At 39.2% G+C, this 26,569-nt stretch overlaps 1 protein-coding gene across 2 annotated transcripts in view; it reads right to left on the bottom strand.

Annotated features, from left to right (window-relative positions):
• Positions 1–26,569, bottom strand: part of SCP2 (sterol carrier protein 2) — a 163,420-nt gene that overhangs the window by 29,831 nt on the left and 107,020 nt on the right. For both annotated transcript variants that reach the window (XM_081223104.1, XM_081223105.1), the window contains exons 12-13: positions 24,341–24,494; positions 4,152–4,254 (exon numbers count right to left, since the gene is read on the bottom strand). In XM_081223104.1, the coding sequence (XP_081079230.1) occupies positions 4,152–4,254; positions 24,341–24,494 (257 nt within the window). The remainder of the gene's footprint in view (positions 1–4,151; positions 4,255–24,340; positions 24,495–26,569) is intronic.

A 26,569-nucleotide genomic window follows, 5' to 3' on the forward strand; every position in this document is an offset into this window, starting at 1 on the left:
AAATGCTCCAATCAAAAGACACAGGCTTGCTGAACGGATACAAAAACAAGTCCCATATATATGCTGTCTACAAGAGACCCAATTCTGACCTAGGGAAACATACAGACTGAAAGTGAAGGTATGGAAAAAGATATTCTATGCAAATGGAAATCAAAAGAAAGCTGGAGTAACAATACTCATATCAGATAAAATAGACTTTAAAATAAAGAAAGTTACAACAGACAAGGAAGGACACTACATAATGATCAAGGGATCAATCCAACACTTACAAATATATATGCACCCAACACAGGAGCACCTCAACACATAAGGCAAATGCTAACAGATGTAAAAGAGGAAACTGACAGTAACACAATAATAGTGGGGAACTTTAACACTTCACTTACACCAATGGACAGATCATCCAGACAGAAAATTAATAAGGAAACACAAGCTTTAAATGACACAATAGACCAGATAGATTTAATTGATATTTATAGGACATTCTATAAAAACACAGCAGTATACACTTTCCTCTCAAGTACACACAGAACATTCTCCAGGATAGATCACATCTTGGGTCACAAATCAAGCCTCGGTAAATTTAAGAAAACTGAAATCATATCAAGCATCTTTTCCGACCACAATGCTATGAGGTTAGAAATAAACTACAGGGGAAAAAAATGTAAAAAACACAAACATATGGAGGTTAAACAATATGTCACTAAATAACCAAGAGATCAAAGAAGACATCAAAGAGGAAATCAAAAAATACCTAGAGACAAATGACAATGAAAACACGACGATCCAAAACCTATGGGATGCAGTGAAAGCAGTTCTAAGAGGGAAGTTTATAGCAAAACAATCCTACCTCAAGAAACAAGAAAATTTTGAAGAAACAATCTAACCTTACACCTAAAGGAACTAGAGAAAGAAGAACAAACAAAACCCAAAGTTAGTAGAAGGAAAGAAATCATAAAGATCAGAGCAGAAATAAATGAAATAGAAACAAAGAAAACAACAGCAAAGATCAATAAAACTAAAAGCTGGTTCTTTGAGAAGATAAACAAAATTGATAAACCTTTAGCCAGACTCATCAAGAAAAAGAGGAAGAGGACTCAAATCAATAAAATTAGAAGTGAAGAAGGAGAAGTTACAATGGACACAGCCGAAATACAAAGCATCATAAGAGACTACTACAAGCAACTCTATGCCAAAATAATGGACAATCTGGAAGAAATGCACAAATTCTTAGAAAGGTATAACCTTCCAAGACTGAACCAGGAAGAAATAGAAAATATGAACAGACCAATCACAAGTAATGAATTTGAAACTGTGGTTAAAAACCTTTCAAGAAACAAAAGTTCAGGACCAGATGGCTTCACAGGTGAATTCTATCAAACATTTAGAGAGGAGCTAGCACTCATCCTTCTCAAACTCTTCCAAAAAATTGCAGAGGAAGAAACACTCTCAAATTCATTCTATGAGACCACCATCACCCTGATACCAAAACAAGACAAAGATACTATAAAAAACATTACAAACCAATACCACTGATGAATATAGATGCAAAAATCCTCAACAAAATACTAGCAAACAGAATCCAACAACACATTAAAAGGATCATACACCATGATCAAGTGGGGTTTATTTCAGAGATGCAAGGATTCTTCAATATATGCAAATCAATCAGTGTGATATACCATATTAACTAATTGAAGAATAAAAACCATATGATCATCTCAATAGATGCAGAAAAAGCTTTTGACAAAATTCAACACCCGATTATGATAAAAACTCTCCAGAAAGTGGGCATAGAGGGAACCAACCTCAACATAATAAAGGCCATATACGACAAACCCACAGCAAACATCATTCTCAATGGTGAAAAACTAAAAGCATTTCCTCTAATATCAGGAACAAGACAAGGATGTCCACTCTCACCGCTAATATTCAACATAGTTTCTGGAAGTCCTAGCCACAGCAATCAGAGAAGAAAAAGAAATAAAAGGTACAGAGATTGGAAAAGAAGAAGTAAAACTGTCCCTGTTTGCAGATGACATGATACTACACATTGATAATCCTAAAGATGATACCAGAAAACTACTAGAACTAATCAATGAATTTGGTAAAGTTGCAGGATACAAAATTAATGCACAAAAATCTCTTGCATTCCTATAAACTAACAACAAGAGATCAGAAGGAGAAATTAAGGAAACAATTCCATTAACCATTGCAACAAAAAGAATAAAATACCTAAGAATAAACCTCCCTAAGGAGGTAAAAGACCTGTACTCAGAAAACTATAAGCCTCTGATGAAAGAAATCAAAGATGACATGAACAGATGGAGAGATATATCATGTTCTTGGATTGGAAGAATCAATATTGTCAAAATGACTATACTCCCCAAAGCAATCTACAGATTCAATGCAACCCCTATCTAATTACCAAGGGCATTTTTTACAGAACTAGAACAAAAAAATCTTAAAATTTGTATGGAGACACAAAAGACCCCAAATAGCTAAAGCATTCTTGAGGGAAAAAAACGGAGCTGGAAGAATTAGACTTCCTGATTTCAGACTATACTACAAAGCTACTGTAATCAAGACAATATGGTACTGGCACAAAAACAGAAATATAGATCAATGGAACAGGATAGAAAGCCCAGAGATAAACCCACACACCTATGGTGAACTAATCTATGACAAAGGAGGCAAGGATATACAATGGAGAAAAGACAGCCTCTTCAATAAGTGGTGCTGGGAAAACTGGACAGCTACATGTAAAAGAATGAAATTAGAACACTCCCTAACACCATACCTAAAAACAAACTCAAAATGGATTAAAGACCTAAATGTAAGACCGGACACTATAAAACTCTTAGAGGAAAACATAGGAAGAACAGTCTTTGACATAAATCACAGGAAGATCTTTTTTGACCCACCTCCTAGAGTAATGGAAATAAAAAAATAAATAAACAAATGGGACCTAATGAAATTTAAAAGCTTTTGCACAGCAAAGGAAACTATAAACAAGACAAAAAGACAAACCCTCAGAATGGGAGAAAATATTTGCAAACGAATCAATGGACAAAGGATTAATCTCCAAAATATATAAACAGCTCATGCAGCTCAATGTTAAAAAAACACACAACCCAATCCAAAAATGGGCAGAAGACCTAAATAGACATTTCTCCAAAGAAGGCATACAGATGGCCAAGAGGCACATGAAAAGATGCACAACATCACTAATTATTAGAGAAATGCAAATCAAAACTACAATGAGGTATCACCTCACACCCGTCAGAATGGGCATCATCAGAAAATCTACAGCAACAAATGCTGGAGAGGGTATGGAGAAAAGGGAACCCTCTTGCACTGTTGGTGGCAATGTAAACTGACCTAGCCACTATGGAGAACAGTATGGAGGTTCCTTAAAAAACTAAAAATAGAACTACTGTACGACCCAGCAATCCCACTACTGGGCATATACCCTGAGAAAACCATAACTCAAAAAGAGTCATGCACCACAATGTTCATTGCAGCACTATTTACAATAGCCAGGACATGAAAGCAACCTAAGTGTCCATCCACAGATGAATGGGTAAAGAAGATGTGGCACATACATACAATGGAATATTACTCAGCCATAAAAAGAAACGAAATTGAGTTATTTGTAGTGAGGTGGATGGACCCAGAGTCTGTCATACAGAGTGAAGTAAATCAGAAAGAGAAAAACAAATACTGTATGCTAACATATATACGTGTAATCTAAAAAAAAAAGGTTCTGAAGAACCTAGGGGCAGGACAGGAATAAAGATGCAGATATTATTCTTTCAAATGGTTGTAAGTAAGATCTTTGTAATTCAGAAGGAAATTACACCCAAATAAATTAGAATCCCTTTACATAACTCAAATCTGGAGATTTATTCATCTCTGAAATGTACTCTTACCAGAATTACAAAGAAGCCATAGTAGACACTAAGAAATATAAAATACACTCAATACTTGACAGTATGATATAAATTTTCAACTGGTACCACTCATGGCAACACCTGAAATCTATATCTGCTTCCTCTAGCCCCAGGGTCCTCCTGGTAGTATTGGGTTGACCAAAGAGTTCATTCGGGTTTTTCTGTAAGAAATATCCCAATATTTTACATAAATCTTACCTCTTCAAGCTTCTTCTCAATCTCCTTAAAGACAAGACTTGCCTTAAATCCATCAACTGCAGAGCTGGTTGGAGCAGCCTCAATTTGATGAGTTCTAAAAGAACTGGGAAAAAGAATCGATTTCAATCCATGGAGTCATACAGGTACTAAGTTTTTCAACATTTATACAGTAGTAATTTTCAAAAACCCTAACAGAGATGCTGTGCCTTTTACCCAAAGGAAACTGTTATTAAGCAAATAAAACAATTAAGCTTTTCTTCCCATTTTTCAACAAATATTGAGTGCTCACTAGGTGGTAGGCCTTGTCCTTGAAAATATATTAAACCAATGAACCTACCCTCATGAAGCTTCTATGCCACTGGGGGAGACAATGAACATGCAAAAAATAAAGAATATAGTTACTATGAAGAAAATAAGGCAGATTAAGGGGATATAAAGAAAGTATATTTATGTGTGTTGGTCTATTTTATTTTTTATTTATTTTTTAAAGATTTATTTTATTATTTATTTATTTATTTAATTTATTTTTGTCTGCAAAGGGTCTTAGTTGCAGCACGCAGGGTCTTCTTTGAGGCGTGGGGGCTCTTTCGTTGCGGCATGCGGGTTATCTCTCTAGTTGTGGCACACAGGCTCTACAGTTATGGCGTGTGGGTTCTAGAGCACGTGGGCTCTGCAGTTTGCAGCACACGGGCTCTCTAGCTGAGGCACGCGAGCTCAGTAGTTGTGGCGCAGGCATGTGGGATCTTAGTTCCCTGACCAGGGATCGAACCGGTGTTCCCTGCATTGTAAGGCGGATTCTTTACCACTGGACCACCAGGGAAGTCCCCAGGTGGTCTATTATAGATAGCCTAGTCAGATAGACCTCTCTGAGGAGGTGATATTTAAATTAGGTGTTAAATTATGTAAATGAGCCAGCCATGTAAAGATTTAGGTGGAGAAGTCAGCTCTATACTTCCAGTATAAAGAACTTGATGTAGAAACTAGCTTAGCTGTTAAAGGAGCTATAAGAAGGCCAGTATGGCTGGAGCAGAGCAGAGAAGGACCTAAGGTCACAGAAACATGCAGGGCAAGATAACAAGCGACTTTACAGGTCACAGTTAAGAGTTTGGGTTTTATTTTAAGTACCTTGAGAACTGCAGGGTATAAGCTGGAGAGTAGCACAATCCATTTACATGTTAAATCTGGCTGCTAGCTGGAAAATGGACTATAAGAGGGCAAGTGAGGAGGCAGGGAGACCAATTAAGAGGCTACTGCAGTAGTCCAGGCAAGAGACGATGGTGATTAAACAGGGTATAATGAAGTGGCGAGTAAGCAGAGGTTGGACTCGAGATTTAATTTTTAGCTATGATACAAGATATGAATTTACCAACATCCATCTATTGGTTGCTTGATACTTGGGGAACAACTATAGATAAATGGCTTGATGTGGCAGAAAGAACATAGTCCCTGTAGCTACAAAAGCCTGGGTTAGAACCTCAAGGCTTCCTCCACTCACTAGCTATGCGATTCTGAGCAAGCTACTTCATCTCTGTGCAACCTCTGGTGGGGAGGCAGGGAAGAAGGTGGAGGGTGCCGGTGACTTTGCAGAATTAAGTGGAATCACGTGTGGAAGTTACCTAGCAGAGACACTGGCCCATGGTAAAAAATGACAGCCACAACTATTACAGGCTGCAGAGCCTCAAGTATTAGATGTTGAGAGAAACTGAAAGGTCTGAAGAAGACGAGGGCGCCTTAGGATTTTAAGTAATTCCTCTGACATACCACAAGCATCCTGGCAGTGGCTGAGGCCAGGACTGGAACAACAAACATGGGAAGCATATACTTGAAGGAGTCAAGAGCGTAGCAGCTGCTCAGTGAGCAAAGCATTTCTTTCCTTCTTTCTCTACCTCCTCTCCTTCCTTCTCTCTTTCTCCCCACCCACCCCACCCATTTCTCCTTTCCCTTCCCTTCCCTCTCCTTCTTTCTATCATTTCATAAATATTTAATGGCTGCTTGCTACAGGCCAAGCATTGTTTGAGGTACTGGGAGTACAATGGTGAACACGTCAGACCCAGTCCCAGTCCTCACCGAGTCTATATTTTTCCAGGAAAAAAAGAAGTAAACAGACAAAATAATTACAAGTATTAGGAAGCAGACAAAAAGAGGAACCTACTTTAGGTTAAGGCAGTCAAGGAATGATGTCTCCGACCAAGTGAATTTAAGCTAAGACCCAATTAAAGGAAGAAAAGGAGCTAGACATTCAAAGAGGAAACTTGCAAGGACCCTGAGAGAGAAAAGAGTTTAGCATGTTAAAAGAAAGTAAAAGAGGACCAGTCACTAGAGTACAGTAAGTGGGGGGAGAATGACAGGAAATGAAATTGGAGAACTGGGCAGGGACCAGACCATCCAGGCGAAAGTAGGGATTTTGGGAAACCACTGAAATGATTAAACAGGGAAGTGAAATAGTTTGATTTGTGATTATTCTTACAACTGTGCAGACAATGAATTGGTGGGGTTGGGATGCAAGAACTGAGGTGGGGAGAGGGTTACGAGGCTGCTGGAGTGGTCCAGATAGGAAGTGGAGGCAGTCTGCCAGTGGAGATGGAGAGAAGGAAGTGGATTCAAAATATATATATATATATATATATATATATATTTTTTTTTTTTTTTTTTTTTTTTTTTTTTTGCTGTACGTGGGCCTCTCACTGCTGTGGCCTCTCCCGTTGCGGAGCACAGGCTCCGGACACACAGGCTCCACGGCCATGGCTCGCGGGCCCAGCCGCTGCGCGGCATGTGGGATCTTCCGGGATAGGGGCACGAACCCGTGTCCCCTGCATCGGCAGGTGGACTCTCAACCACTGCGCCACCAGGGAAGCCCTCAAAATATATTTTAAACATTGAATCCATAAGCCTTGCTGCTGGGCATGAGAGAGATCTAAGGGGGAGGGGAAAGAGCAAGGATGATTTAGGTGTTTGGCCTGAATAACTGAAGGGATGACAGTGCCATTTATTGACAAAAGGAAGAATGCAGTGGGAGTAAAGGGGATCAAAGTCCCATCTCAGGCACAGTCAGTATGTGACCTTTGTGAGACAAGAAGGCAGTTGGATATGAGAGTCTGGAGCTCAGAAGCAGTCTAGGCTGGAGATAAAGTCAGATAATTATTAGCATAATGAAAGTATATTTAAATCCATGGGAACAGACAAGCTCACCCTGAGGGAATTCTAGAGAAAGAAGTAAGCCTAGGACAATACCCTGTTTAGAAGTCTGGGAGGGAAGAGGAAGCAGTAGCCAGTGATGCAAGAGGAAAACTAGAAGAACATAATGTCACAGAAGCCAAGAGGGAAGAAAGAATCTGGGAGGGAGGGAGGGAGGTGGGGAGGAAACTATGTCAAATGCTGCCAAAGGTCAAATACCCACTGGACTGGCAACATGAAAAGTTCAGGTGACTTGGGCAAAAGCAATATTAAGCAAGTGTTGGAAGGCAGAAGTCAGTAAAGATTACAGTAAATTAAAGAGTGAATAGGAGAGGGAAACAGAAACACTGTGTCTCTTTTGAGACATTACTTTCAGGGGAACAGTGAAATGGAGTGGTCTCTGGAGGGGAGGGTGGTATTAAGGAAAGTTTGTTTTTGTTTTAAGATTAACATATTAGAGCATGTTTGCCTGATGATGGCAATGAACCAGGGGAAAAGAGACAGGAGAGAAGTCTTGAGAAGGTGAAGGGGGATGAGATCTAGTGACCTATGAAGGAAGAGGAGGAGACTCAAGGGAAGAAGAGGATCAGATGGGTAAAAAGCTAGATAGGTCTATAAGTCTTGGGATGGAAGATAAGGGAGTTTGGCTCTAATGGCTTCTGTTTTTTCAACAACATACAAGGCAAAAGTAATCAGCTGAAAATGAGGGTGAAAGGAGAGTATGGAAAGTCTAAGAGGGTGAAAAGTGAACCTACTAGAGAAATCATATGAATATCACAACAAGGAATGGAAGTAAGCTCTCACCATGCTGAAATACATGCAATTCTCAGAGCATGGCACGCTACTTCATACTTCCATGCCTTTGCCCTTGCTGCTCTCCGTGTCTGGAATACCTCTGTCTTAGCAAATTCTATTTCATCCTTCAAGATCCAGGCCAGGAAACTCCCTTTCTGTGAAACCCTACTAAATGTCAGCTTCTCAAGAGCAGATACCACAGCTTTTTAAAAAAATAATCTTTATTTATATCCCCAGTGCCTGGCACACAATAGGTATTCAGTAAATAGTGACTGAATAGAACTGAATTACATTGAATTCTCTCTTAGCTAAATTCTAATTTTTTCCTGTTCCATTTAGAGCAGAATTATCTACGGTACACCATTTTCTCAGTCAAAAGTCTGAACGAGTGACCTAAAATCAAGTGGTTACAACTAGTCCTCCACAAGCCAGTTTCATTTCATTAATAGTCCAACTTTTCAGCCTTTAGTCATAAACATCACTGTGCCCTCTCCAAGCTTGCCACTTCCTAACTGTATGTGATAAAATAATAACTGATACTTTTCAGCGGTATATACAAAGTATCTTGATACTTTATGGGGCAGAGTTCAGACAAGTTCTGACAGGTCACAGATATTTATTTTGCTTCTGTTGAAAAGTTCACTCAGTTAATGATTAACCAACTTTTCATCCAGATTAGGGAAAAAAATTAATATATAAAGTTATATCAATATTTTCTGAAAATCCCTCATATCTTACAATTTATTTGATATGTGCCCTGCTCTAGGGAAGCTGAATATAACTTACACAAACTCAGAAAATAACTTACTCATATTACAAAAGGATGCACCTCATGATTTCTTTATATTCAAAGTTCTTTTAGCAGAAACTAAAGTCTGATTATTTTTATTTTTTTTACCTTAGTTTATACGTAAGTTTTCTGGAATAAATCTAGTATATAAAATGTTGGAAGGGACTCTGAAGATTAACTATTTAGTGTATGAATTCCCTCTATGCTTCCTGAAATTTTCATTCCAAGGTCTAGAACACAGGCACGGTTTCAACAATGTCAAAGATCAGAAGCACAGGGTAGCCAACAAAACAGGAATTTTGAACTCAGATAGATGAAGGATAGAGTCTTGACCACTACCACTTAAGACTCTCTTTAGATACATTGTTTTAACTCTGATCATCAATCTCCTCATCTATAAACAAGGTACAAAACTTACCATGTGGGCTTTTATGAGGATTAAACAAAGAAGTGAAGATGAAGCACCTAGCATGGTCTTGGTGCTCACACTAGGCCCTCAAAAAGTGGTTGTTAAAGAACTATTACAACTCAATAATAAAAAGACAACCCAATTTTAAAATGGCCAAAATATCTGAATAGGTATTTCTCCTAAGATATACAAATGGCCAATAAGCACGTGAAAAGATGCTCAGGGGCTTCCCTGGTGGTGCAGTGGTTGAGAGTCCGCATTCGTGCCCCGGTCCGGGAGGATCCCACATGCCGCAGAGCGGCTGGGCCCGTGAGCCATGGCTGCTGAGCCTGCACGTCCAGAGCCTGTGCTCCGCAACGGGAGGGGCCACAACAGTGAGAGGCTCGTGTACCAGAAAACAAAAAAAAAGATGCTCAACATCATTAGCCATCAGGGGAATGCAAATCAAAACCACAATGAGATACCACTTCACACCCACTAGGATAGCTAAAATTAAAAAAACAGACAATAACAAGTGTTAATGAGGATGTGAAGAAATCAGAACCCTTATAATGGAATTTTATTCAGCCATAAAAAGGAATGAAGTACTACATTCATTTTTATAACATGGATGAACCTTGAAAACATTAGGCTAAATGAAAGCAGCAGTCACAAAAGGCCACATATTGTATGATTTCATTTATATGAAATGTCCAGAATAGGCAAATCCTTAGAGACAGAAAGTAGATTGTGGTTGTCAGAGCCTGTAAGAAGTGGGACTGGGGAATGACTGCTAATGGGTACATGGTTTCTTTTAGGGGTGTTGAAAATGTTCTAAAATCGATTGTGGTGATGATTGCACAACTCTGTGATATACTAAAAAACCACTGAACGTACACTTAAAATAGTGAATTTGTGGCATGTAAATTATATCCCCCAAAAAGCTGTTAAAAATCATTTTTAAAGTGGCTGCTGCTGCTTGTAGTGTTTAGGAAGAATACAGGATCCTACATTTTAATCAAATCTCCATCCCTAAATCTAACATTTTACCAGTTTTACCAGTAAGTAGTCTGTTCAAATTAGAAATGGCTGTGCAACACACAAAGGACAAAAGAATAGGGTTCATTTGCAATCAGCAACTCCCCTTGACCTCTGAACGGGCACACGGCCCCATCACAGACAGAAATCCAGCCCGGAAAGCCAAACTGTGGACTCAACAGGTTGGATATGTCTCCCACTCTGAACTAAAAATTAAAGTTCATCTTTTCCAAACTTCTAGGTGACATTTATAATTTAATATATAAAACCATTTTCAACAATTTAACCAGTGACGTGAACTACAGAAATAGGAAAGAAAAAAGGAAAATGCCTAGATAAATCAGAAATCAACAGTTTATTGAGGACCTCAATGAGTGGCAGGTACTTTTTAGTTTAGTTTAGTTTAGTTTAGATTAGTTTTCTAATCCCTAAAGTAGATATTTTCACTCTTTTCTAACTGAGGGAAAGGTGAACATGTCCAAAGCAAGCAGTGTGATGGAAAAGTTGATGGGGTGTTCTTTCCACTGATCAACACTGCCTCTCTGATAACTCCAGCCTATAAAAAAATTAAAAAAGATGTCGCATACAGGTGGCATTTCAGTAGTTTTATAATTTCTTCATTCTAACTGCTAATTAATTGGTGGCTACATTAGTATGGAGAAAGATAAAAATCAGATAAGATTTTTGCATATGTTCTTAAATATCTCTTTTTAAATGAAACTAAGGGACTTCCCTGGTGGCACAGTGGTTAGGAATCCACCTGCCAACGTAGGGGACACAGGTTCGATCCCTGGTCCAGGAAGATCCCACATGCCACGGAGCAACTAAGCCCATGCACCACAACTACTGAGCCTGCACTCTAGAGTCCGCGAGCCACAACTACTGAGCCCGCGAGCCACAACTACTGAGCCCACGTGCCACAACTACCGAAGCCCATGCACCTAGAGCCTGTGTTCCTCAACAAGAAAAGCCATCGCAATGAGAAGCCTGTACACTGCGATAAAGAGCCAACGCAGACAAAAATGAATAAATAAATATTTTTAAAAATAAATGAAACTAAAATTGTGTGTGTGTGTGTGTGGTGTTGTGTGTGTGTCCACTGTGTCCCCTGAGAAGTCCTGGAGGTAATAACAACAAGCACTCAGCCAGCAGCCACACTGTGGTTTCTAAATACCATTCTCCACTAAAAGGAACTAGGGCTCTTTGAAGAAATGGTTGATCCTAGGGCTGGGGCAGGGAAAATACAGGATGAGCCTGGAATACCTTCTTGAGCTAGAAAGCAAGCAAGTACTAAATAGAATCACAAGACAGTACAAGTCAGCTAGAAGGGGCTCCTGCTGGCTAAAGCAGGGACATTTTGAGTGTCAAAATAAATGATACTAATGAATTATAACCCACTGAATAAAATATGAATTCATGAGTTCATACCAATATATTTATCGATATAGATGGATATGAATAAATTTTTTAATGGGGGAGAAGAGAATCTCCCTTACAGCAGAATACCACTTAATAAATATAAGGTATGATGAAGTTAGAAAAATATCATCAGTGGATGCTAAGATGAAAGAGTAATGGGTAAAAGTTGGACGAGGAACAGGATATTTACATAATCTCAAAACATCTCACCACAAATTACCTATTAACTACAAAGGAAAAAACAGTAACTTTTTCAGAGGAAAACATGGTAGATACCACCTTAGTCAAGAAATCAAAGTTAAACACCACCAATATAGGATATAATCCACATCATGTGCTTCCAGTCATGATGTATTAAGAAGGACACATCATCACTTCAGTGGTATTCCTGCAAAAAATGTGTAACCTGAACCTAATTATGAGGAAACATGTGACAAATACAAATTGAGGGACATTCCATTCTTAAAGAATCTACTTATACTCTCCAAAAAAGTCAAAGTCAAGAAATAAGAAAGGCTGAGGGATTGTTTCAGATTAAAGGAAACTAAAGAGACATGACAGCTAAATGAACTCAGGATCCTAAATTGGATCCTGGACAAGGAGAAAAACTAAAGCTTATAGTATCTTTTAAAGAGATATTATTGGGATAATTGTCGAACTGTGAATACGTTCTTTGGATTAGGTAATAGCATTTTTTAAAATTTACTTATTTTTTAATATTTATTTATTTAGGCTGCGCCGGGGCTTAGTTGTGGCATGTAGGATCTTTAGTTGCCGCATGCGGGCTCTTAGTTGTGGCATGTGGACTTCTTAGTTGCGGCATGAGGACTTCTTAGTTGCAGCACACAGACTTTTAGTCGTGGCATGCATGTGGGATCTAGTTCCCCGACCAGAGTTTGAAACCTGGGGCCCCTGTAGGTAATAGCATTTTATCAGTGTTAAATTTCCTGATTTTGATAGCTATACTGTGGTTGAGTAATAGAATGACCTAGTCTTTAGAAATGCATACTAAAATATTTAAGGGTAAAAGAGCATAATGTCTCCAACTTTCAAACATTTCAGAAAAAACATGCATATATATATATATATATGCATGTAGAAAAATGATGAAGCAAATGAAGCAAAATATAAACAATCAGTGAATCTGAGTACAAGGTATATGGGAGTTCCTTGTACTATTCCTGTAATTTTTCCATGTATGTTTGAAATTATGTCAAAATCAAGGTTTCTAATTAAAATAGAGAGTTGAGAAAATGAAAAGGCTAATCACCTACAATCTCACCACTACCAACAAGTTTCCTATATTCATTTTTTCCACATTGCTTCCTCTAGTCCTTGTTTATGAGCACACATACATGGGTACAATTTTTACTTCTAACTTTTTGTTTTGTTTTGTTTTTGGGTTTTTTTTTTTTGCAGTACGCGGGCCTCTCACTGTTGTGGCCTCTCCTGTTGTGGAGCACAGGCTCCGGACATGCAGGCTCAGCGGCCATGGCTCATGGGCCCAGCCGCTCCGCGGCATGCAGGATCCTCCCAGACCGGGGCACGAACCCGTGTCCCCTGCATCAGCAGGCGGACTTTCAACCGCTGCGCCGCCAGGGAAGCCCATTTACTTCTAACTTTTAACTTCTTATATCACTTAGGGTTTTCACCTGTTGAGTTAAACTTTCAAGCTAACTTAGATAATTTTCCATTAAAAAAGAAAAAGTGGAGTAATCCAAATATACCTCAACCAGGGAATGGATAAACTGTGGTACATCCATCCAAACAAATACCACTAAGCAATAAAAAGGAACAGATTACTCACACACAATGACATGAATGAATCTCAAATGCATTATGCTAAGTGAAAGAAGCCAGACTCAAAGGCTTTTTGATTCTATTCACATGATATTCTGGAAAGGGGCAGAAAATAGATCAGTGGTTGCCAAGGAATGGAAGATAGGGGGAAGGGTTGACTACAAAGGTGAACAAGGAATTCTGGTGGGTGATGCAATTGTTCTGTATCTTGATTATGGTGGTAGTTACTTGACTGTATATGTTTGTCAAAACATATAAAACTATGTACTAAACAGGCGGACTTTCACTGTATGTAAATTTTTATACCTTAATTAAAAATAGAAAAAACAAAACAAAGTTGGGTTTAAAAACAGGTTTCACTTAACAGAATACAAAATGCAAATCTATCCTCAATCTGTGTCTTACATAAAATGAATAGGATGTTATAATACAGAGTCAATACTTATATTCAAAAGTGGTCTAAAGGAAAGTTTAACTGTAAATTAAATGCAACTAGTCACAGTTCTTAAATAAGACCTCTCCTCTTCATTTTCATGGTCCCTGCTGCAACACTAAACATTTTTTATCCACACTACTACAACTGCTTCCTAAGGATTCCTGGCCTCTGGTCCCTCCACCATTCAACTCAAAGTAATACCAGACTGATCTACCTAAAGTAAAGTGCAATACAATCACATAGTCTTTTGCTAAAACTCATATTCTGTAGCATAAATGTCAAACTCCTGAGCATAACATTGGAAGCATTTCAAAACCTTGATCCAATCTACTACTGTTACAGCTGCAACTCCTGTCACCTATGTATTACTGACTCTGCCCCTCTACCCAGGAACAACAAAATAATCCACCCTCTACCCACACAGGACAACCACTCTTATATTTTCAAATTGCGTACCTATGTAAAGGCCTGGGATGCCCTTCCTCTACCCTTTTGCTGGGCAAACCTAGTCATCCCAGTTCAAATTTAGGTCCTTCATACTAATTTCTTCCTCTGGGCTTCTATAGCATTTTGAAAAAGGTATGTCTGCCTTCCCCATCTACTCAGAAGACCATACTTAAGGGCCTAAGCATGTAGCAGCTGCTCCATCAAAGTTAGCTAAACGAGAAACTAAGGAAATCAGATCATGTGCAATGAGTACCTTAAAATTACTTTGTTTAGGGATTCCCTGGTGGAGCAGTGGTTGAGTCCGCCTGCCGATGCAGGGGGCGCGAGTTCGTGCCCCGGTCCGGGAGGATCCCACACGCCGCAGAGCGGCTAGGCCCGTGAGCCATGGCCGCTGAGCCTGCGCGTCTGGAGCCTGTGCTCCACAAAGGGAAAGGCCACGGCAGTGACAGGCCCGCGTACCGCAAAAAAAAAAAAAAAAATTACTTTGTTTAAAACAAATCCTCATTTTAAAACTATATCCACACCATCAGAGTTAGAATTATTTTCCCAACTTTGGCCTTTGAAGTGGGATACATTCTATCACTAAAACTATCAAAAATATCTTCAATACTTGAAGCCAATTTCTTTCAGTCATTAATATGTCATCTGGATTTTTTCATTTTTCTGGCTTCCCAGAAATATCAACTATAGTTATCATGAACAATTCTATCTCCCAATTATTTAGTCACCTGAAAATAAAAGAACTATGAGGAGGGACCTTCAAGATGGCGGAGGAGTAAGACACGGAGATCACCTTCCTCCCCACAAATATATCAAAAATACATCTACCTGTGGAACAACTCCTACAGAACACCTACTGAACGCTGGCAGAAGACCTCAGACTTCCCAAAAGGCAAGAAACTCCCCACGTACCCGGGTAGGGAAAAAAAAAAAAAAGGAAAAATAGACACAAAAGAATAGGGATGGGACCTGCACCTCTGGGAGGGAGCTGTGAAGCAGGAAGAGTTTCCACACACTAGGAAGCCCCTTCGCGGGCGAAGACTGCGGGTGGTGGAGGGGGGAAGCTTTGGAGCCGCGGAGGAGAGCACAGCAACAGGGGTGCGAAGGGCAAAGTGGAGAGAGTCCCACACAGAGGATCGCTGCTGACCAGCAAATCACCAGCCCGAGAGGCTTGTCTGCTCACCAGCTGGGATGGGTTGGAGCTGGGAGCTGAGGCTCAGGCTTCCGAGGTCAGACCCCAGGGAGAGGACTGGGGTTGGCTGTGTGAACACACCCTGAAGGGGGCTACTGCGCCACAGCTAGCCGGGAGGGAGTCTGGGAAAAAGTCTGGAACTGGCTAAGAGGCAAGAGACCATTGTTTCGTGGTGCACGAGGAGGGGGAATTCAGAGCACTGCCTAAATGAACTCCAGAGATAGGTGTGAGCCACGGCTATCAGCGTGGACACCAGAGACTGGCATGAAAACGCTAAGGCTGCTGCTGCAGCCACCAAGAAGGCTGTGTGCAAGCACAGGTCACTATCCACACCTCCCCTCCCAGGAGCCCATGCAGCCCACCACTGCCAGGGTCCCGTGACGCTGGGACAACCTCCCCGGGAAAGCACACAGTGCACCTCAGGCTGTTGCAATGTTGTGCCGGCCTCTGCCACTGCAGGCTCGCCCCGCATTCCATACCCCTCCCTCCCCCAGCCTGAGTAAGCCAGAGTTCCCTAATCAGCTGCTACTTTAACCCCGTCCTGTCTGGACGAAAAACAGGCATCCTCAGGTGACCTACACGCAGAGGCAGCGCCAAATCCAAAGCTGAACCCCAGGAGCTGTGTGAACAAGGAAGAGAAAGGGGAATCTCTCCATGCAGCCTCAGGAGCAGCAGATGAAATCTCCACAATCAACTTGATGTGCCCTGCATCTGTGGAATACCTGAATAGACAACGAATCATCCCAAAATTGAGGCAGTGGACCTGGGGAGCAACTGTAGACTTGGGGTTTGCTTTCTGCATCTAATTTGTTTCTGGTTTTATGTTTATTTTAGTTTAGCATTTAGAGCTTATTATCATTGGTAGATTTGTTTATTGATTTGGTAGCCCTTTTCCTTTTTTTTAAATTTTTTTTTCTTTTTCTCTTTTTGTGAGTGTGTATGTGTATGCTTCTTTGTGTGATTTTGTCTGTATAGCTTTGCTTTTACCATTTGTCCTAGGATTCTGTCTGTACACTTTTTGTTTTTGTTTTGGTTTCTGTATACTTTTTAGCACTTGTTAACATGGGAGGATTTGTTTTTTGGTTTAGTTGTTTGCTTCTTTCTTTTTTTTTAAATTACTTTTTTATTTTTAATAGTTTTTTTAAAAAACTTTATTTTATTTATTTTTTCTTTCTTTCTTTCCTTTTTTTTTACCTCCCTTTTCTTCTGAGGCGAGTGGTTGACAGGGTCTTGGGGCTCCGGCCGGGTGTCAGGCCTGAGCCTCTGAGGTGGGAGAGCCAATTTCAGGACACTGGTCCACCAGAGACCTCCTGGCCCCATGTAATATCAAATGGCGAAAGCTCTCACAGAGATTCCATCTCAACGCTCAGACCCAGCTCCACTCAACAACCAGCAAGCTACAGTGCTGGACACCCTATGCCAAACAACTAGCAACACAGGAACACAATCCCATCCATTAGCACACAGGCTGCCTAAAATCATAATAAGTTCACAGACACCCCAAAGCACACCACCAGACACGGTCCTGCTCAGCAGAAAGACAAGATCCAGTTTCATCCACCAGAACAAGGACACCAGGCCCCTCCACCAGGAAGCCTACACAACCCACTGAACCAACCTTACCCACTGGGGGCAGACACCAAAAACAACGAGAACTACAAACCTGCAGCCTGCAAAAAGGAGACCTCAAACACAGTAAGTTAAGCAAAATGAGAGGACAGAGAAATACACAGCAGACGAAGGAGCAAGGTAAAAACCCACCAGACCAAACAAATGAGGAGGAAATAGGCAGCCTACCTGAAAAAGAATTCAGAGTAATGATAGTAAATATGATCCAAAATCTTGGAAATAGAATGGAGAAAATACAAGAAACGTTTAACAAGGACCTAGAAGAACTAAAGAGCAAACAAACAATGGTGAACAACACAATAAGTGAAATTAAAAATTTTCTAGAAGGAATCAATAGCAGAATAACGGAGGCAGAAGAACAAATAAGTGACCTGGAAGATAAAAGAGTGGAAATAACTACCACAGAGTAGAATAAAGAAAAAAGAATGAAAAGAATTGAGGACAGTCTCAGAGATGTCTGGGACAACATTAAACACACCAACATTCAAATTATAGGGGTCCCAGAAGAAGAGAAAAAAAAGGACTGAAAAAATACTTAAAGAGTTTACAGTTGAAAACTTCCATAATATGGGAAAGGAAATAGTCAATTAAGTGCAGGAACACAGAGTGTACCGTAAAGGATAAATCCAAGGAGAAACACGCCAAGACACATATTAATCACACTCAAAAATTAAATGCAAAGGAAAAATATTAATAGCAGCAAGGGAAAAGCAACAAATAACATAAAAGGGAATCCCCATAAGGTTAACAGCTGATCTTTCAGCAGAAACTCTGCACGCCAGAAGGGAGTGGCAGGCTATATTTAAATAAGTGATGAAAGGGAAAAACCTACAACCAAGATTATTCTACCCAGCAAGGATCTCAATCAGATTAGACGGAGAAATTAAAAACTTTGCAGACAAGCAAAAGCTAAGAGAATTCAGCACCACCAAACCAGCTTTACAACAATTGCTAAAGGAACTTCTCTAGGCAGGAAACACAAGAGAAGGAAAAGGCCTACAATAACAAACCCAAAACAATTAAGAAAATGGTAGCAGGAACATACATATCGATAATAACCTTGAATGTAAATGGATTAAACGCTCCAAGCAAAAGACACAGACTGGCTGAATGGATACAAAAACAAGACCTGTATATATGCTGTCTACAAGAGAGCCACTTCTGACCTAGGGACACATACAGACTGAAAATGAGGGGATGGAAAAAGATATTCCATGCAAATGGAAGTCAAAAGAAAGCTGGTGTAGCAATTCTCATATCAGAAAGAATAGACTTTAAAATAAAGACTATTACAAGAGACAAAGAAGGACACTACATGATGATCAAGATTTCAGTACAAGAAGATATTAACAACTGTAAATATTTATGCACCCAACATAGGAGCACCTCAATATATAAGGCAAATGCTAACAGCCATAAAAGGGGAAATCGACAGTAACACAATCATAGTTAACACCCCTCTTTCACCAATGGACAGATCATCCAAAATGAAAATAAATAAGGAAACACAAACTTTAAATGACACATTAAACAAGATGGACTTAACTGATATTTACAGGACATTCCATCCAAAAACAACAGAATACACTTGCTTCTCAAGTGCTCATGGAACATTCTCCAGGATAGATCATATCTTGGGTCACAAACCAAGCCTCAGTAAATATAAGAAAATTGAAATCCTATCAAGTATCTTTTCCGGCTACAACGTTATGAGACTAGATATCAATTACACGAAAAAATCTGTAACAAATACAAAAACATGGAGGCTAAACAATACACTACTAAATAACCAAGAGATCACTGAATAAATTAAAGAGGAAATCAGAAAATACCTAGAAACAAATGACAATGAAAACACGATGACTCAAAACCTACGGGATGCAGCAAAAGCAGTTCTAAAAGGGAAGTTTATAGCAATAAAATCCTACCTCAAGAAGCAAGAAACACCTCAAATAAACAACCTAAACTTACACCTAAAGCAATCAGAGAAAGAGGAACAAAAAACCGCCAAAGTTAGCAGAAGGAAAGAAATCATAAAGATCAGATCAGATCAGAAATAAATGAAAAAGAAATGAAGGAAACAATAGCAAAGATCAATAAAACTAAACACTGGTTCTTTGAGAAGATAAACAAAATTGATAAACCATTAGCCAGACTCATCAAGAAAAAAAGGGAGAAGACACAAATCAATAGAATTAGAAATGAAGAAGGAGAAGTAACAACTGACACTGCAGAAATACAAAGGATCATGAGAGATTACTACAAGCAACTCTATGCCAATAAAATGGACAACCTGGAAGAAACGGACAAATTCTTAGAAAAGCACAACTTCCGAGACTGAACCAGGAAGAAATAGAAAATAAAAACAGACAAATCATGAGCACTAAAACTGAAACTATGATTAAAAATCTTCCAACAAACAAAAGTCCAGGACCAAATGGCTTCACAGGCAAATTCTACCAAACATTTAGAGAAGAGCTAACACCTATCCTTCTCAAACTCTTCCAAAATACAGCAGAGGGAGGAACACTCGCAAACTCATTCTACGAGGCCACCATCAGTCTGATACCAAAACCAGACAAAGATGTCACAAAAAAAAGAAAACTACAGACCAATATCACTGATGAACATAGACGCAAAAATTCTGAACAACAACAACAAAATACTAGCAAACAGAATCCAACAGCACATCAAAAGGATCATACACCATGATCAAGTGGGGTTTATCCCAGGAATGAAAGGATTCTTCACTATACACAAATCAATCAATGTGATACACTGTATTAACAAACTGAAGGATAAAAACCATATGATCATCTCAATAGATGCAGAAAAAGCTTTTGACAAAATTCAACACCCATTTATGATAAAAACCCTCCAGAAAGTAGGCATAGAGGGAATTTACCTCAACATAATAAAGGCCATATATGACAAACTCATATCCAGCATTGTTCTCAATGGTGAAAAACTGAAACCATTCCCTCTAAGATCAGGAACAAGACCAGGTTGCCCACTCTCACCACTATTATTCAAAAAATTTTGGAAGTTTTAGGCACAACAATCAGAGAAGAAAAAGAAATAAAAGGAATCCTAATTGGTAAAGAAAAAGTAAAACTGTCACTGTTTGCAGATGACATGATACTATACATAGAGAATCCTAAAGATGCTACCAGAAAACTCCTAGAGCTAATCAATGAATCTGGTAGAGTAGCAGGGTACAAAATTAATGCACAGAAATCTCTTGCATTCCTATACACGAATGATGAAAAATCTGAAAGAGAAATTAAAGAAACACTCCCATTTACCACTGCAACAAAAACAATAAAATACCCAGGAATAAACCTACCTGAGGAGACAAAAGACCTGTATGCAGAAAACTATAAGACACTGATGAAAGAAATTAAAGATGATACAAACAGATGGAGGGATATATCATGTTCTTGGATGGAAGAATCAACATTGTGAAAATGACTATACTACACAAAGCAATCTACAGATTCAGTGCAACCTCTATCAAACTATCAATGGCATTTTTCACAGAACTAGAACAAAAAATTTCACAATTTGTATGGAAACACAAAAGACCCCGAATAGCCAAAGCAATCTTGAGAACGAAAAAGGGAGCTGGAGGAATCAGGCTCCCTGACTTCAGACTATATTACAAAGCTACAGTAATCAAGACAGTATAGTACTGGCACAAAAACAGAAATATAGATCAATGGAACAGGATAGAAAGCCCAGAGATAAACCCACACACATATGGTCACCTTATCTTTGATAAAGGAGGCAAGAATATACAATGGAGAAAAGACAGCCTCTTCAATAAGTGGTGCTGTGAAAACTGGACAGCTACATGTAAAAGACTGAAATTAGAACACTCCCTAACACCATACACAAATATAAACTCAAAATGGATTAAAGACCTAAATGTAAGGCCAGACACCATCAAACTCTTAGAGGAAAACATAGGCAGAACACTCTATGACATAAATCACAGCAAGATCCTTTTTGAGCCACCTCCTAGAAAGAAAAACAAAAATAACAAATGGGACCTAATGAAAGTTAAAAGCTTTTGCACAGCAAAGGAAACTATAAACAGGACAAAAAGACAACCCTCAGAATGGGAGAAAATATTTGCAAATGAAGCAACTGACAAAGGATTAATCTCCAAAATATACAAGCAGTTCATGCAGCTCAATATCAAAAAAACAAACAACCCAATCCAAAAATGGGCACAAGACCTAAACAGACATTTCTCCAAAGTAGATATACAGATTGCCAACAAACACATGAAAGGATGCTCAACATCACTAATCATTAGAGAAATGCAAATCAAACCTACAATTAGATATCACCTCACACCAGTCGGAATGGCCATCATCAAAAAATCTACAAACAATAAATGCTGGAGAGGGTGTGGAGAAAAGGGAACCCTCTTGTACTGTTGGTGGGAATGTAAATTGACACAGCCACTGTGGAGAAGAGTATGGAGGTTCCTTTAAAAAACTAAAGATATGGGGCTTCCCTGGTGGCACAGTGGTTGAGACTCCGCCTGCCGATGCAGGGGACAGGTTCGTGCCCCGGTCCGGGAAGATCCCACATGCCACGGAGCAGCTGGGCCCGTGAGCCATGGCTGCTGAGCCTGCGCGTCTGGAGCCTGTGCTCCGCAATGCGAGAGGCCACAACAGTGAGAGGCCCGCATACCGCAAAAAAAAAAAAAAAAAAAAAAACTAAAGAAAGAACTACCATATGACCCAGCAATCCCACTACTGGGCACATACCCTGAGAAAACCATACTTCACAAAGAGTCATGCACCACAATGTTCACTGCAGCACTATTTACGATAGCCAGGACGTGGAAGCAAACTATGTGCCCATCGACAGATGAATGGATAAAGATATGGCACATATATACAATGGAATATTACTCAGCCATAAAAAGAACGAAATTGAGTTATTTGCAGTGAGGTGGATGGACCTATAGACTGTCATACAGAGTGAAGTAAGTGAGAAAGAGAAAAACAAATAACATATGCTAACACATATATATGGAATCTAAAGAAAAAACAACAAAAATGGTTCTGAAGAACCTAGAGGCAGGACAGGAATAAAGATGGAGACGTAGAAAATGGACTTGAGGGCACGGGGAGGGGGAAGTATAAGGTGGGACGAAGTGAGAGAGTGGCATGGACATATATACACTACCAAATGTAAAATAGATAGCTAGTGGGAAGCAGCTGCATAGCACAGGGAGATCAGCTCGGTGCTTTGTGTCCCCCCAGAGGGGTGGGATAGGGAGGGTGGGAGGGAAACGCAAGAGGGAGGGGACATGGGGATATATGTATACATATAGCTGATTCACTTTGTTGTACAGCAGAAACTAACACACCATTGTAAAGCAATTATACTCCAATAAAGACGTTAAAAAAAAAGAACTATGAGAATTCCATGTTTAAAATAGAATTTATTGCCCTAAATGCATAATCTTCTATTCTGAGCAAATTAGACAGCTATACTAATATTCTGACTCTGGTAGCTCTTTATAGTTTGGCTTTTACTGAGGGTTTTCAACTCCAAATATGAACTACGTGGAATTCCAGTGGACAATACAGAACCAATGAATCAGATTTAGGAGGAAACTTAAAATTCAACATCTTAACATCTTTTTATTTGATCCAATTCAATAAACATTTACTCACTATGAGAGAGATCCTCAGAGGAGTGAGGAGAATCAAAGTCTTAGATCTCAAGGAGTTCACATAACAAACAGGATACAAAACAAGGTAGATACTCTACAACTAAACAAAAATTGGATAGGGACCCAAAAGTTACAAAGTGCTGTGGATATTCAAAGGGAGATGGTACCTAAGATTGGCCTTAATTGGAAGATAGAATTTTCACACAGAAGTAGTATTCCAGGCATGAAAGAAGAAAGGACAGAGAGAAGAGATTCAAGAGTTTACAAAACATGAGAAGATAATGGACTCTGTAAAAAAGTGTTCACATATCCTTTGTGGAACCAAAAGCGTGAAAAAATGAATACATAATTACCAAGAACTTCAGGAGAGAAAAGGGAGCCAATTAGTGTTGAAAGCTACAGCAGGGTTAAGAGAATAAAGACAGAAATTATCAAGAATATATCATAATCAGGTCATTGGTGGCCTTACCTGATCTCAGTGATGAGATCAGAAACTAAAGACATTTCAGAATAGAAAAACAAAAGTGGCTCAATATAAAAGGTTCATCATTAAAGAGAATAATTAAGGTAAGGAGAAAAACAGAGTTTTAGAATATGGAAGACCTGAACGTGTTTGCTGACAGAGCGAAAGGAGTCAACAGAAAGGTAAAAATGGAAAGATTCAAAAGAAAGAAGGTATACTTAATATTTGGAACAAAGTTACAGAAAGTGGTTGGAAACAAAAGCATGCAAAGAGGAAAGATGGGCCTTGGAAAGGAAAAGGGACTTTTTTCCTCTCGGAAAAAAGGATGAGCACTTCTCTAAGAGCAAGGAAGTTGAGGGATCCTGAAAAGGCTTGAAAAAGAAAGTGCTTGGAGATCTTAGGAGCACAGGCATTTGACAAGGGCAGGAAGAAAATCAGCAGGAGACAAATAGAAAGGATTCTAGCAGCAGTGAGTGCTTAGCTGGATTCAGAAACAGAAATCTGCAGAGATACAATCAGCATATTTGATGACTTTCTCCCAATAACCTCAGAAGCCCGGGACGCTAGGGGGAGAAAGCAAATTGTGGCAAAGGCAACCAAAAAATGACTTGCCTGAATTAAAATTACTCAGGTTGGCAGGGCTGAGACAAGTGCCCAGCCAGCTCTGGCTTCTAGTTCAGCACTCTCTTTTGACTATGCTGCCTTCTTTTTAAACAAAACTTTCCTAAGGCTAGTTAAGTTTACAAGTTAATTGCCAGTTCTAAAGTTTTAAAACCATGCTATTAAAGCAAGGTAATGAAATACTTGTTCTTTGAGCACTAACACAATAAAATTAGGACTTTTTTTTTACTTGTACAACGTCATCAGTTGTGAAAAGTCAGAAGGGTTCATTGCCAGACAAAACCCAGAATGTCACTTACCGGGCAGCTTCAGGAAAACCCATCTTGTACAGCGTGACAACTACTGCTCCTCCGAGGCCTAAATTATGCTGCAGAGCAATCTTTGCACCAGGAACCTGCCTTTTTCCGGCTTCCCCTCTCAGCTGCCAGCAGAGTTCAGCGCACTGAGCCAGACCTAACAAATCGAACGCAGAACAGTCAGATTCCTTTGGTTTAGAAAGCTAAAGGCAGACAAGGGCTAACGTTTAATTGTGACTTTTAACTAAACCATTTTATTCAGCCAAGACGACGTTTGCCTAAGTAAGAACTTCTCTTACAAGCCTGGAGGGTTTTTGCAGCTAGCTATTTTTTCTCCCTAAGTAATCTCTGTATTTAGACAATATTCAGGCTTCAGAAATTCCTTGTGCTCTTTACATTTATCCAACCTGTCATTTTTTGGCAATGTTGAAAGAGAAAACACTGAATATACCGTTCTCTGGCTGAGGCAAAACAGCATAAAAACAATTTAATTTTACCATTTTTAATGTATCAAAATAATATAATCTAGGACTTGGGAGTTGACTTTCCCTAAAATATTTAGCTGGTATGGGAAATTTTCCTATTATTCTCCTCAAAAAGTTCCTAGAGAGTGTTTTCTAGACCTGTTCACAGCTATTCCAAAAATAGCACTGGATTCACAAAAATAGCATTTTGTCCTCTGGATAATAAAATCAGAGATTTTTAGAGCTGGAGAGAACTAAATAATGTTGAAACCAAACCCCCCTAAAACTGAGTTCCCTTACTGAGTTTATGATTAATCTCTCTATCCAAAACTTTATTCCCTTACTTGTCTCCTCTGACCTCAATCCCTTTCTTGTCCCCTCAATCCTGTGCTAACTGAACACTAATTAATCAGGGTCAGTTGACTAAGATTGCTGTTGTTAATAACATCGTTACTGTATTAAAATTGCTGTTGTAGATACCATCATACAAACTCAAGTTGTTTTTCCAGGCAAGATGAGCTCACAAGCCCCAGAGCCATGGACCACCTGGCCAGAGAATCATAAACCAGACACATTCTGACTCCCAAAACCATGATTAAGAAATGTCACACATATACACACTACTATATATAAAATAGATAACTAATAAGAACCTACTGTATAGTACTCTACTCTACTCAATACTCTGTAATGACCTATATGGGAAAAGAATCTAAAAGAGTGGATACATGTATATGTATAACTGATTCACTTTGCTGTACAGCAGAAACTAATACAACATTGTAAATCAACTATATGCCAATAAAAATTAATTTAAAAATACATGTGTTCAATAATGAAAAAGAAATGTCACAGAAATGTCTTCAGACGATGATTAATTCCAGTTTCCTTGTTCTTCCCCTTTAAAACATCCTTAACTCGAAGACCAAGATGGAGTGGATCTGAGACTTGTCTCCCACTCCCTTTCTTGGCGCCCTGCAAATAAACCCTTACTTTGCTGCAAACACCCACTATCACAGTTTGCTTTCTGCGCCAAGCCATGGGCACAGGAGCCCTTGCTTACTTACAAAGGTAGCAATGAGAAGCTGTAAAATTAAGTAATTTGTGAATGGTCACAAAGCAGGCTAATTCCAGAGCTGAGATTAGAAGCCAAGTCTCCTGATTTACATTTGTTTTTCCCCCACACCAGCTATTCAAGGATAGTTTAGTTAAGAATGTTGGATAGACTGGTTTCATCGTCCTGGAGGCAGAGCAAACTGGTCTACCTATAATGTCTGTTCTTCCACCCACACCCCCAATCACAACGTCTGATTCCCGAATACCTATGACAGTTGTCTGTATAACCCCAACCTTCTCAAGAAATTTAACTGCCATTTCTCCTTTCTATGCAATGTCTACATATTTTTACAGAATATATATTTTAAACACTGTTTTAAAATAGGTAATTCTACATCTTGTAATGATTTTTTGAATTGTGAACATTTTGAATATTAAGGTCAAAGTGAATAATTCTACTAATATATCCAAACTTTGGGGCAATCAGTTTTACTTGAAATCTGCCATACAAAAAGCTTAAACATTTATGAATACATAAGACCAAAATAACTATTCAGACTGGTCTTATGTATATGTAGGTTGGGAAATAGGGCTAGTTCTCTTCCCCAAAGAGTAAACATACATAGTTTACAAATATTTGAGAAAAATACTCAACTTTACCTTGATCAAATAGTTTTAACCAATCACATTGGTCAGGCTGTTTAAAAATGGA

The sequence above is a fragment of the Mesoplodon bidens genome (genome assembly GCF_964165515.1).
Source record: "Mesoplodon bidens genome assembly, chromosome: 2".
Classification (NCBI taxonomy): domain Eukaryota; kingdom Metazoa; phylum Chordata; class Mammalia; order Artiodactyla; family Ziphiidae; genus Mesoplodon; species Mesoplodon bidens.